The 14,471-nt window shown below is 44.0% G+C and overlaps 1 protein-coding gene across 5 annotated transcripts in view; it reads left to right on the forward strand.

The window, feature by feature from the left end:
- sipa1l3 (signal-induced proliferation-associated 1 like 3) overlaps positions 1–14,471 on the forward strand; it is a 59,793-nt gene that overhangs the window by 20,429 nt on the left and 24,893 nt on the right. For 3 of the 5 annotated variants that reach the window (XM_084020387.1, XM_084020388.1, XM_084020391.1), the window contains exons 2-4: positions 6,141–6,228; positions 12,928–13,654; positions 14,192–14,471. The exon at positions 14,192–14,471 is cut by the window's right edge and continues 702 nt beyond it. In XM_084020387.1, coding sequence (XP_083876513.1) covers positions 13,172–13,654; positions 14,192–14,471 — 763 coding nt within the window. In that variant the 5' untranslated portion in view covers positions 6,141–6,228; positions 12,928–13,171. The remainder of the gene's footprint in view (positions 1–6,140; positions 6,229–12,927; positions 13,655–14,191) is intronic. The other 2 variants (XM_084020389.1, XM_084020390.1) reach the window with 1 other exon arrangement.

The raw sequence follows: 14,471 nt of genomic DNA on the forward strand, positions 1-14,471 counted from the left end.
TGAGTATTATAAACATGTTTTTCTACTAAATCCTGGTTTATATTTAACTATATAATCCAAGCTTCGTAAATGAGCCAGTGTTAAATTTTGACTTCACACAATGCAGCTGTAAAAGAACTTAACCGATATAAAAATAGAGCCTGAAATTAGGAACATTCTCATTTTAAAACTGATCAAAGAATAAGTAAATTTACAGTCAGCGCTTCAAGGAATAGTAAGAGAAATGCACTTATTCTCTTTCCTGCTGAGGGTAAGATTGAGAGATTAACACCTCACTTTTATCTAGTTTGGGGAATTACAATCATCATATCACATACATCACATACAGGTACATTCATGAAAGGACGAACACAGGTACAGCTTTAATATAGTAGTAGATATCTCTGATTCATTTATAAAAATCTGTTACTTAGCGCTGAGTCTTTAAAAACAGGAGCACAAATTGCTTATCTGTTATCGCTGCCACACAGTCATCTGATGGCTCCCGTTCTGCCAAGCCACACAGACGAGCAGGAAGGGGAAACACAGGCTAATCACTATTGTGCTAGGCCGATTGAATATGACAGTTGTATTTACTGTAGGTGATTGCTCTCACGATCTGCCTTCAGAGCCGTCAGCCTCTTGACAGGTGAGCAAACACGAGTCCCGATCATGAAAGCATGTGTCACCGATGCAGTGCACCGGCATGAGCTGTACACTGACGAAGCATTATCATTTTTAGACATTTTTCTCTCTGTAATTCAGCATTATTAACTTAATTGTAGTAGTGGTGATGCATTTGGCTAAGAAAACCAAAAGTTAATTGACCAAAATAGCAAACATGTGTCAGAGATGTTTTGCTGTTTATTGCTTAGAAAGGCATTAGTGAGACGACTGGAAACTTGATTTAACTTTTAGTTTAGTCGTTATTAAAAAAATGCATTATTTAGATAGGAAAGGATTCAAACATACAATACCGGAGTATAAACACACTAAAGAAATCCCACAACCATTATCCATTGCCGTAGAAGATGGATTCTACTAAATAATTTAATGAATGCTACACTTAGGCTATACCATAATAGCTAGCATACAAGCAGCGCTGCGTTTGTTATGATCGTGTGAGCGTTTCCCTCGATTGTCCATGTGCATGCCCTCGGGTTAATCAGCGTGGAGCAGCAGTAGCCCGCTGTTCTCCCCTCAGACGTCTCTGTGGGAGCTGCAACAGCTGTGACGGTGGCACCCCGAGGACCTGTCACTGCCCCCCCCCAACACACACACACACACACAGAAATACACCCATGAGGACAGTGGCTGAGGGCTTGTATTGCCTGTTTTTGCATTGTGAGCAGCCAGTCAAGTATTATCATTAGTTATTATTATTATTATCATCATTGTTAATTATAATTATTAGGCTCAGTTGTTGCTAGGTGCTTTTAAACAGTGTAAAGATGGGTATTAATCCAAATATGCCATCAGCCAGGTTCATTTCAGACCAAGGTATGATAATTAGATGCTTAGTTGCAACTTATTTCCTGCACGTCATCTCTCCTTTACAGCCATGATGTACGTCTCGTCAGGAATGTGCCCTCTGGCCCGAGTTTGGATCAACAAATTAGGGATGTGTTCATCTCAACAGAAAGGGGATCGACTGGTGGTCTTGTGTCTGACCCGCACGTCGCCGCACAGGAATGCGTCTGATACTCTGTTAGACAGTCAGATTAAACCAGCCTTCTGCAACCGCAACAGGTAGCTGACAAAATCTAGATGTTAATCGCCAGTCACCTGACGCCAGGTGATATGCCTTGACGAGCCAGGAGAATGGCCGTGTGTTGGGAAAATGTCTGCGTGGTGACGAGTGCTCCTTCTCAGATGTGATATGCAGCGCTCGAGGAAGTCATTCCCATTTGAAGGCACTGTCTAAGAACAAAGAGCATGTTTTGTGGTTGCTTAACCCGTAAACTTCCAGTCATAAAGTGACTGGAGTTCACACTTCAAACTCCCCTGCTAATCCCCCTTACTTACTCTGTCACCAGGTTCAAGCTTTGCAGATGTAATTGAAAAGCCGATCCTTACAGCTGGCTCTGGAGGTTGGCATATGGCCGCCTAATTCACTATAGATAGTGTCGAAGACAACCATCTATAGAAAATGCAAGGAATTTGCTCGACTGGATTATGCGATGGAAACAAAAACAAGTAACAGATGGAAGAGTTTAGAGCTCATTCTGACTTGCTTTGATGCTCGCATGGCACACGGTCACAAGAGAGCGAGGGGACACGGACAGACTGATCAAACCACAGAGGGAGAAGGAACAGATCTGAGGACAGTTTCACTGCAGACACGGAGGTAAAAGAAAGCTCACCTTGTCTGAGCAAAGTTTGGAGCAGGTGTTCGCTGCAGTCTGCTGCAGTGACACACATCCGACCACAAAGTGACCAACCGTTGGCGGTCATGTGGATTATTATTTACTGCACTGCTCTTCAGGTTGTGTCCTGATTGCCCGCAGCCTGCCGCCTACATCGTTCGTCTCTTCGCCGGTGCACCTTCCCGTTCCTATGGCAACCAGAACCAGCATAGTGATCAAACAGCTACAGCAGTATTTCCAAGTGGTTTTTGGTGAAAAGAGCTCTGTGTATTGCATATGACTTCATCACTGCATTTTCCTCTAATGTTGCCCAGAGTTAAAGCACACAGCCCGTGGACTTCACTCTTTAAAAATTGAGAATTAGAGTTTATTGTTTTTGTTTGTGTCCAGGAAGCTCAGATTGGGATATTATAAACATAATAATAAATAGTAATTTCCGAGTAGAGAATGACAGCCTATTTAGATGGATGGAATAATAATTTCAGATAATGCAAACTATCCGTGCTTACTTTGCAAGTTCATACTGGAACATTGGAATAGGCAGATCATCAATCTCGTATTTAGAATAAATCTTCGCTCATATTGATCAACTTGATCGATCAGAAGTACTCTCATCTTGATTCGTTTATGGTGCACACGCACGGGGACGCTTTAATAGCACTGCATTGGTTTCTCCTCATACGACACCCCCACTCCATCCTGATATCATCTTAATGAAGACCTTCACAGCGGAAGGCGTTACAGTGGGACAGAGCCACGTGTCAGGAAGCAAAGCAGGCCCTGTTTTTTCTCTCTCAACATACCCATGTCTGCCTCTCTACATTGCAATTTGAATAAGAGGAGGTGGCGAGAATCACTGGGGAAGACGGAGGGGCGTGCAGGGCGAAGGAGATGTGAAAGGGATGAAAGTGTGTCCCCACCTCCCAGTGTTGGAGTGTGAATGGGGCTGCCCACCCCTCTCTGCAGGGGGTTGCCTTGCCTCCCTCCCTCATGCAGCATGTGCTCTCATTACACACTTCAGACTACTGCAGAATATGCAAACATAGACTCAATATTCAGAGAGCTGAAGTGACTGCTGGTTTATATCAAACCGTGTCTGACTGCTACAGGGAAAAGGCACAAGTTTCCTATTTTTGTATCTGTGATGTTTTATTCCAAGTCTATAAACTTGAACAGGATAAAAGAATTATTGAAAGAAGAAGAATTGTTTGTATAGTTGAAACAAGGCTTTTACATAGAAAATCCTCACATTTGAGAAAATGCATCCATCAAATGCCAGGTTGCTTGAAAACAACAATTAATTGATTATTAAAATAGTTATCTATTTATTTTCTGTCATCCATTTAAATTGCTTAATATATCTGATTTATTACTGCCGACTGTAAGCTAGCAGTGCTAATAAAATCCGTTTTTTGTTTTGGTCCGTTACGACTTGAAGGTTTTGAATTCACTGTGCCATATCGTAACATCCACATGATTGACTGCTGGCCTGTCCACTCAGGGTGCCCTCCACCCAATGTCAGCCAGGGTGAACTCCAGCCTCCCCCCGACCCTGTAAAGGGTAAGCGGTTACAGAAGATGGCTGGATATCATCACATGTATTGATCTGATTCCCACAGCTGAAGATGACTAATACAGTGAAGCTCTTTTCCAACACTAATGTTATGACACTAAACATTATGAACTTCAACAGGGTGAACTTTGGAGGTGTACTCATGCAGCAAATGCTCTGAAATATTCACACGTAACAGTTGTGACAATAATCCCTATCTATATCGCAACACAACAGCTTAACGGCAGTCATGGCGAAGGCATGGACGCAAATACTGACTCTCTTTTTATCCGCATCAGTGTGTCTACTGTAACGAGAGAAACATCCGTAGCCGATGAGTCTATTTATGTGTAGGATTATTTACACATAAATACAGTTATTCTGTGTGGCTGGATTCAGAGACTTCACGACTCTCAAGACTTTACTAGAGTCACACAAACCAACTTTCCACCAGACACATGGATGTCTGGTCTGAATTCAGCTCTGCTCGGGGATGTTTATATCATCTGGGCTTTGTGGCGGCTCCAGAGGTCATTTGTCTTCATCCTGGTGTTCATGATTCCTCTGTTGAGCTACAGATCCACCACCTTTCACGTGTTTGTGGACATAAGAATGTCCAAGTGTCAGCTGGCCCACATGGGAACCTTTTAATGCCAAAAAATATGCATCAAAAACACCCGGGCCTGTTGTTTTCTATGAAAGCCCGCTGGTTGCATCTTCTGTCTGCTGGCTCCGCACTACTGCTGCTGTCTGGACGGCCAGTATGTAGCATCGGGTTTGTGTTGCTCCTGTGGTTTCTCACATTAACTTAAATCTTTTTTTGGGGGGGTCAAACTTCATGTAGAAAGCCAGAATAATAACTTTCAAACTTTCAAATGAGATGTCGTGTAGACTTGAGCTATGAGCTTACATTTGGGAAACAATGTGCGTTCTTCGAGGGAAAAGCTTGACAATATTGTGTTTATAGTTTCATGTATGAAATCTCCTGCATACAACATATCTAGTACATCTATTCTTAATCATTGATCACATCAGTTTACATTCAACTTGACATAACTGGGTCAAGTGTGAATCCAGTTTTTATTAGTCTCTTCCAGATGTCCAGTTGTTTGTGTGTTTGTATAAGTGTGTCTGATTTGATTTTAACAATGGGACACATGTACTTGAGTGTGTGTCTTAATGGTTGCACACAGTATCTTTTCTCCAAAAAGCAGTCTTATAATCACCTTGATGCTGAGGGGAGCTCTGGTGCAAAGTCTGCCATGGTTGGGAAGTTTTCACTTCCAGTTTAATTTCATTTTCACAGCAGTGCAGTAAAGCCAGGGCCTTATATCCATGCCGGTGCTGCTGACTTTAAGGACTGACGCTTTGCTACATAAAAATAGCCACTCACACGATGATTGACCCCGGTGCCCCCCTGCTCTCCCCCTCAGCTAAAGACAGTGTTATTATGCTTGCCGTGGCATGGTAAGTGGAGCCTGATTGATCAGTATTGATTGAACGTGTATTTGTCAGACAGTAATGGGCCTCCCCCTCAGGACATTATGTCTGCTGATTCCCACCCGGGCCCCCACCTCTGGCCCCACTTCACCTCTCTCTTTATGTCCCACCCCCCTCTAACTTAGGCCTCTCACCCTCTAATTAAAGTGCACAGCTTCCTCCACGTCGCCTCCTTCGTTCTTCCACCCTTGATAAAGAACGAGCTAGAAGATGGAGACATGTTGTGAGGAAATGACGCAGAGGTCGATGGAGACAAAAATAGAGAACATGTGTTTTCTTTCTGTATACTTTAGTATGCAGGAGAAGGAATGCATCCATCAGATGTTTTTATTTCTGGTTCTATTATATAATGTTTAAGCTAATATTACAACGTCTTTTTTTGTTTTGTTGCAAGGGGAAAATGCTGCAAATCCTACATGACGTAGTGTTTTCTAAGCCAGTGTGCCTGTATTCAAACGTGTTTACAGATGCTGCACAGAAAAAGTGCCTCAGGCCTCTTTGTTCAGACTCACAAACAATAGACATGTCTGCGTGAACTGATGGGCGTGGAACTGATTACAGCTGCTCTGCAGAAACACACAAACACGCCCTCATTTATTACTATCCAACAGATTGTGTGGCAAACCAAAGGTTAAAAACATCACATTTCAATATGTTAAATGTGTGCAGAAGTTAAGATGAAGTTAAGTCTCAGATCCATTTTTAGCAAGATCTCAATTTCTCTCATTTTCTTTTCTCTACAGAGTAAAATACTGAGTCTTCCCTTCTGGCTTTGTGACGTCAAACCTCACCTGCTTCACCTTTAAACAGCACGGCTTAAGGCAGAACAAGGTAGTGTGTGTGTGTGTGTGTGTGTGTGTGTGTGTGTGTGTGTGTGTGTGTGTGTGTGTGTGTGTGTGTGTGTGTGTGTGTGTGCGCTGTGTTTGTGCGCTGTGTTTGTGCGTGCTGTGTGTGTGTTTTTGTGTGTGTGTGTGTTTGTGCGTGCTGTGTGTGTGTGTGTTTGTGCGTGCTGTGTGTGTGTACGGTAGAAGCCTATTTTGTCATTTTACTCACGATGTGACTTTGTTTTATTTTGCTTGGGTTTAACTTTGAACATGACTGCTTCGCTTGCAGAATGTTTGGTTATGAGAAAAGAGAGACTTGATAAAAGACTAATTGGCTTGATGAGCAGGATATTTTTCTGCAGCGTGGGGGTGAGCTGTCTGCCTCTTGTAGATAAAGCACTTCCTCATCTGCATTTTGTGCCGATAATGAGGAGCCGGTCACCTCTCCTCCATGAAGGAGAGGCCACAGTCACAACACAACCTCCAGCTCCACGTTGCCATGAGTTTATCAGCAGCTTCTTCTGGTTAACAGAGCTGTTGTTTATTGGCTTCAGGAAGCACTTTATCTTCCTCTATAATTTTAGTGTCAACAAGGTGCCGGCCAACTAAAATACTCAATATGATTTACTCTGAAGTTGTGTATGAAAATATTGTATCAGGTGTCTGGGATTCTCTTCCTGAGAAGCACAGGATTCAATATTTAGAAAATTGCTTAACGTTCAACGGCACTCCAAATCCCCCAAAATATATGGAATACATGGAATATATTATTTTCCCACAGAAACACTTTGCTTTAGGTGAGGAAGTCCTTCAACCAGACCTCTGAGGTTCATGTCTCGCGTTATTGAAGCGTCCTTGAACACGACACTGAACCCCCTCCAGCTACTAGCACGCTGACCGCTGACCTCCTTGAATTTGAATGCTGAGATTAAATGGATTATTTCTGAAAATGTATTGGCCACCAGAGAGATTGAAAAGTCTAATATTTACATACTCATCTCAACCTCCCCTCTCTTCTCATCACCCCTCATCTGTTCCTGCGCCTGCAGCCGAGCCAGTGATAAATGGTGATGTGGGCTGCAGTTTGTGATCCTCCAACTGGATGCAAATCCTTACATTTACATTTAAGGCATTTAGCAGACGCTTTTGTCCAAAGCGACTTACAATAAGTACATCTTACAATAAGTATCATTGCCGATAAAGTAAGAGCGAAGGTAAAGTAGTAGCTGTTCTGCAAGGATACCTTGTTATGTGGATGTTTGAATGCGTGTGGTCCTCCTCCTCTATCTCAGTGTCGTGGGGAGGCAGCATGACAGACAGACAGGCAGATGGAAGTGACACGAGCGACATCAACGGGATTCAGCAACACAGTGGAGACGGAAATGAGTGGAGACAATGAAAGCGGGGTTGGGACGGACTAGATGAAAAGCCTGGGGGAGGGAAGTGAACGGGGGGAGAGCGGGGTGACGGGGAGAGAGCTGGAGCTTAGTTAAACTCAGTCTGAGAGGGAGAGATGTCGCCTCCAGATAAACCAAACACACTTACAAGCTCAATACAGAGCAGAGTCGGAGGCTTTAACTGCGTGTTTCCTTCCAGCACAATGAACGACCAGCGAGTTTTGTTGGTGACGGAGAGATTCAGAGTCTCTTACACACAAGTTTCAGACTTTCAGGGTCACCTGCAGTTCATCATGCATGTAAAGAATGTGGTACGTGAGTGTTTTAGGGCAGAATGTAAGCGCTCTTCATGAGTCTTTTATAACTGCTGTCCACTCCACAGCACAATGAAACATCATCACTCAGGATCCCAGACAGCTTCACCTCTACCACTTCCTTTTAAAAGCGCCGACCTTCTCAAAAAGCACTGGTCTTTTTAAATAGGCTCTCACAGAGCTGCTGTTCTCAGTCTTTTTGTGTCCAACTCGATATCAAGTATTTCTTTCACTACATATAACTTATTGGTCATAATCATCATCATGGCCATGAAAAGATCCCTTTGTGTTGCGACTACACGAGAGAACACAGGGATGGACTTAAAAACACAGCATCTGACTTTTCCTTTCAAAGCTTTTAAACAGAGTGTTTTGTTTTCTTTGCTAAGGCCAAGTCCTTTGAATGTAATTATTAAAATAATCAAGGTATTTGACCCGGCAAAGCCTAATGGGGGGAAATCAGAGAGCATTTGTGTAAACTGCCCAAAGACACGAGGTGAGAGTCATGCTGGTGCCTCGCAGACACATTCCAGATATACAGCATACTAAATATATACAGCCGAGCAGAGCGTGAGACACCTCTAATGTGCCTCTGTGTTGCATTTGCATGGATCAAAGTTGCAGATGCACCCCGAGGAATGGAATGAATGCTAGATGTGTGGAAACAGGCTATTTTGTGAACATGTGTGCCAATGACAACAAGCATTCTTCTCTTTTTCTTCTTTGTTTTATTGCTGCAAATTTCCCATGTCACCCTGCATATGTTTCTTGACAAAGCGTAGTTTGGAGTCGAGACATAGTCATCAGGATTCCTCCTAGTGAACAATCTAGTGTGTGACCTCCAGTCGCCAGACAGTCATGTAGCGGGAAAGCCGCAACGACTTGAACTGGCTTCATTCAAGACTTGTTCTCGAGTCCAAAGGTCTGCAGCTCTGCCTTTTATTTTCTGTGGCTGATTAAACCGAAGCGTTGCACCGTTCAAACATTCTCACATGGCTCGAGGTTATTTCTTTGTTTACTTTGGTTCTTTTTTTATCTTCAGTTTAATAACCTCTCTAGACTTTTTTAAAAATTCATGGCCTCGTCTGGCTCTTAATTCAGTACATTTTTACGTCTCAATGAGTCAAAGTCATTCAGCCGTGCTTACAGCTCCCGGTCCGTCGCTGCTTCAGAAACCACGGTGGCATGAATGCTGGATGTGCCGTCCTTGCCAGCGCTGTTGTTATTACCGTGTCATGCTCTACTCGGCTCCTGTCTGCCATCTGCCAGTCATATGTACCACCATCTGCTCTTCAAACCAGCCCATAATCTAGCTTGCTCTCTGGCATCGTTTGCTCGATTTAAACACTTACAGTAACTGCTGCTGATGTTTGATGTCTGGGGACTTTTTTCTTTCAGGATGAAAAAAACCAACCTGTTTTGAGCTGCCCTGACACAATGTCAAGTACTTTGTTTGCTTTTTCAACCTTAACTTAATTGTGGAGTTGAAGAAGCCTTTGATCTTTGCCGGTACTTCTTTTAATTTGAATTTTGCTTGCTGCCACACATCCCTTCTCCAATCTTGCACATAATTAGGCTGCTTGCTGTCTTGGCAACGGCAGAAACAGAAACATATGGTGGGTCTGTCTCTCCTCATCTCTGATGCTGTTACATTGCTGATCTCAGGACTGCCCTTACCAGTATGTACATACCAGCAAGCATTATCAGCGGGCACCTCCTCCACGCATAACACGCTCATTCCTCTGGAGCTGCACTCCTCTGCTAACTCTGTCATTACTACCATCTAACCAGAGTAATTACCAGCCTCGGTGTGTGTCTGTGGTGCATGGGCCAAACCGGCAAGTTGGGGCGGGTGTGTATGTGTGTGTGTGGGGTGGGGGGGGTGGGGACGAATGCGAGAGTCGAAACAGGGGAGGTACATCCCAGAGCTGAATGATTACTATATGTGCGTGATAAAAAAAATGCACTTCTTTCTGTATTGATTGATGAGTTCTTTTTTTCTGGATTGTAAATAACACATCCTTGTAGTTGGTGATCATATTGTATAGTGCTGTTGATTACAACTAGCTCCTTGCTGTCCCCTCCATCTGACCAGTGCAGCAAATGTGTTGTTTGCTGATAAACAGTTTACAGATATACTCATTTTTTTAATTGTAAAGTGATTACTGTAAGTCTGTACCCTGAAGCTAATGATTTATTTATTGATTGATTTCTTTATTATTACATAGGCCATGATTACAAGTCAGTGATCTGATTTAAATTCCTAGAAATTCTTCACAATAAAAGCACCCTGTTATTTTTGCTGCTTGCTCTTCCTCCCAGCAATCATAGTAGACTTCTTTCCTGAAGAATCGGCAGGAACTGACGGGCTGTGTGCTGCCAGAAGTCACTAGTAAAGATCAGACCACACTCTCTCTCATCAGGCACCTCAGACACATAATGAAGCCATTCTGCAGCGTGTGCAGCTGGAGACGGATAAGAATACGGGATTGGGTCTTGATAGTGGATCACAGGACTGCCCTCCGGATGAGGAGAGACTGTCAGAAAGCATGATCAGAGCGGGAGCCTTCGCCCTGTGGTTCCTCAAACACAAAGACGTGATACATTTGCACGGCTGCATGAGTATAGGGGGGATTTTGTTTGCTGTGAATTGAGTTTTGTGTGATTGTGAATGAGTAATGCAGTCTTGGGCCCAAAATTCAGAGAGGGCTCATAAAAGTCGTTCATAAAACTCACACAAACCACTGCAACACACTCCCTTGACACAATGCCAAGCTTGATGTTATGCAAATTGGTCTCCGCAACGAGATAGTCCACCCAGCCGTCCATATTTTGTTGAAATCAGGCTTTTAAACTTACTGGAAAGAGGAAAATGTTTAGCGCTCCTTTTCAGGCAAGGTTTTTCAAACCCCAGTAAAAGGCAGAATAGGTGAAGCACTTGGATTTTCATGTGGTTGGATGTGTGAGTCCAAATAATAAGTAAAATGTTAGGTGTGTGTGTGGGTGTGTGTGTTTCTGCTTGTGGTTTCATCATACAATTCAATTCCATGGAGCTTCTGTCTGAGGAGAAAAAAATGTTGACTATTTGAGTAAAAGCCAAACATACCGATGAATGAACCGCTTCATTAAGCAGTGTGTTATGAAATGTGTGGTTCAATCACATGTTATGCAGACAAAGAAGTGCAGAAAAGAATGAGAGGAGGGTTTCACGATAACAAAGATCAATGAAAAAGTCAAATTGGCAAGACTAGAGCACCTTTTATAAAAGGTAGATATGAATGTGATGTGCGTTTGCCCTCTGAGCAACTTTTGTAAAGATATTGAAAGGACTTTGTCAGTTCCAGGAGAGACTTATGGAGATAAAGGAGCTTAAATCCACAAAGAAGAGAAAGTAGAAGAGCGTAGATGGAAATTCATGAGAGAGGAAGAGTAGCAGTTTGACTGCAGCAGGGATGGAGATGGATTGAGCTTTTAACTTACAGACATTTAGCTGAATCTCTAAAACATCTACAAACAGAAAAACATTGTTTTATGCTTATGCAAGGCTTTAGTTTCCTCCAAGTGTGTAGCTTTTAAGCAAAAGCTTCTTAATTGGTTAATCCATCAATTTTCTGCCACTTATCTGAGTTGCATTCATTTAATCAAATATATTATGAGGAATTATGATTGTAAATTTAACAGTATACTAATGCAGATCCTGTATGTTGGTTGTACAAGGCTCTTTTTCATCGGCCCTGTCTTTACATGTTTGCATGTGGGCGACACTAGCACATTGTGGCTGTGATCGTAATGTGATTCATCCAGTGGACTGGAGTCATAACCAGTTTGTCATATTCTCCAGTATGAATTCCCAGTCGGTCATTCTGAACAACCACAACATTCACAGCCCAAAAAATATGACCAGGGCCCGATGATCCGATGATAAAAGAGTGAAAAGAATGATTCAGTCTGCAATACTAGTATAAGTTTACACTTTGAGATCGCCAAACATTAAGAAAGTGTTGATGTGAAACCAAAATGCTCTGCCGCTTTTCCCAAATCCCTCTGTGACCGTGTGGTGAAGACATTAATGCCCGTAATCATCATCACATCAAACCTCCAGAGAAACCTAAGATACTTCTGAGTAAACAAGAGTCTTTACAAGAGTCTTTACAAGACTGTCATATTAAAGCATGTCCCTGTGGTTCACTGAGCAATGTCCCGCTCTCCTCCTTGCTCTTTCTGGACTCTGTCCAATCACTCTGGCTTTACCCCGACTCACCCCTCCAGCCGCCGGGTCTCTTTGTGCCTTCGCTCTTTTCTGTCTCTCCTGAAGTCTTTATCCATCGTCCGTCTCAGTGTTGCAGTTGTTCATTGTCCACGCTGTAGAGAGAGTAGAATGGGAGCTTCTGTCTCAGCCACATATGAGCTGCATCACTGTGGACCTTTCCCAAATGGGAGACAAGACATCAGTATTATAAATGCTACAGTGATGAAGTGTTTGAATTGTGTGTGTCCTCCCACTGCTTGACTCTGCACTACTTTCCAGTCTGACGATATTAGCTGGGGTGTTTCAGTGGTTTTAATCCGCGGCCACAGCCTTTCCCGTCCTCCGGGTATATGAGTGTTTGCGTGTGAACGCACATGCACTCGAGTGCACCGAGTGTGTGATAATAATATCCCTTGTCAGCCTCCTGAAGATTAGCCTCAACGGAAGAAATCCTCTGTCATATCCCCTCACCTTATTCTCTCTCTCTCTCTCTCTCTCTCACTCTCTCGTTCTCTCCCTCTCTCTCTCTCTCTATCTGTGTGTGTGTGTGTGTGTGTGTGTGTGTGTATTCGGTCTGACATTGTTTTACAGTTGAGTGACTCGCTCTTTTCTAAATCCAGCGCTCAGTTTTTCTTCGTGCCTGTGGAGAATATTTGGGTCACACAATCTCTGTGATTTAAAAGATGCTGATTTTCTGAAGCTAGTTTGTTGGAATGATTGTTTTGTTTTTTCCCTTCTGTTCTCAGATCTGCACTAGACTGAAAACGGTACAAAGAAAGAAGACCAGCAGCCCATGACTCAAACTGGTCTTCAATGGACCAGTGAAATCTTTCCCACCCTGCCAGTTAAAAGCAATGTTTTTGGGAGCTGGAGGCCGTAGCACCGTCAGCACAGTGTGTGTGGGGCCCCTCCTCGCCCTCTTTCCCAGCACCCCGCCTGAAATGGGATGCTAGCCCCCTGCCTTCCTGCCCGCAGCACTCCGGGGCTGCCATGAACAGCTACAGAGACAGAGGGGTCACTTGCACCGCCTCAGACCTCCTGGATGGAGGAGGAGGGTTTCCCCAGCACACTCCGTTTCGCCACACCCCCAATGGCCACCTGGCTCCTGGCCTCACAGACCCAGCCATCCCACCACGCGCCTTTGTGCCCAAAATGGGTGTTCGGGCACGTATTGCAGAATGGCCCCCACGCCACGCGCAGTCCAAGGAGTCGCTGCTTGAAAACGGGCAAATCGGCACGTTTCACCACGGAGGTGACTGCTCCACTTCGATGTCCTCATCGGTTCTGTCGTCTGACATCGGTTTGGTGCGGGGAGGAGTTGCCAGGTTGCCACGACGACGGTCCAAGGATGTGGAGTTCAGAGGAGGAGGGTTCGGCATTGAAAGAAGTTCACCGTTCAGCCTGAGAGTGTTCCCTCCACTGAGACAGCGCTCGAACAGCGAGGTGACGCTGAGCGAACAGGATGAAAACGAGGTGAGTCTTCAATCTCCGGCTGCTCTCACACCCGTAGTGTAGTTAGAGGATCATGTTACCACAGTCAAATCAAGAGGAATAAACATGGAGTTATATTGGCAAAGCGCGAATTTGACTAGCATGTGGAAATACCAAATATTTTTATTCTGGACTGCAACTTGACCTCATGTTGTGTATAATGACAAACAGAAATAAGAACAAAAAGAGGCGTCTTGTACCATTTTATTAGTATTATTGGCAGGGATAGTTTTTGTGGTCACTCTGTTTCACAACTTGCTTCAGTTTTATACTTCTGTTCTTTGTGGTCATGTGTTACCGTGGTTACTAAATAACTTCTAAATAAATGAATGAATTCATGCTAATTTGACTAATTTACTATCACAATATCCTGTTGTTGTTCTGTCTTACTTTGACACCACAAAGACAACCACTACAGGGTTGAGTTGACAGCATTCACACCAGCCTAAACCAAAGTTACGTGTGAAAGCACCCCAACTTCGTCAACAACTAAAAGATTCTGTCCGCTTTGTGCTTTAGGTGGAGATTCGTGGAGGCAATGGGATGGGTAACCTGTACAGAGAGTACGGCAGCACCTCCTCCATCGACATCCAGGGCATTCCTGAGCAGAGTTTCTTCGACATGCTCAGCCAGTTCCATCAGGAGAGGCCTGACCAGCGCAGCTCGGCACCCGTACGCCTCGGGGAGCTGCTGAGCACTCCAGACTCACCGCCGAGCGCGCCCCTCCCCTCCGCTCCCTCACCTGGTCTCCCAGGTGGGGACGACAGAGGGACAGGAAGGAAGGATGGAGCTGAGAGAG

Source organism: Eutrigla gurnardus, assembly GCF_963514095.1.
Source record: "Eutrigla gurnardus genome assembly, chromosome: 10".
Classification (NCBI taxonomy): Eukaryota; Metazoa; Chordata; class Actinopteri; order Perciformes; family Triglidae; genus Eutrigla; species Eutrigla gurnardus.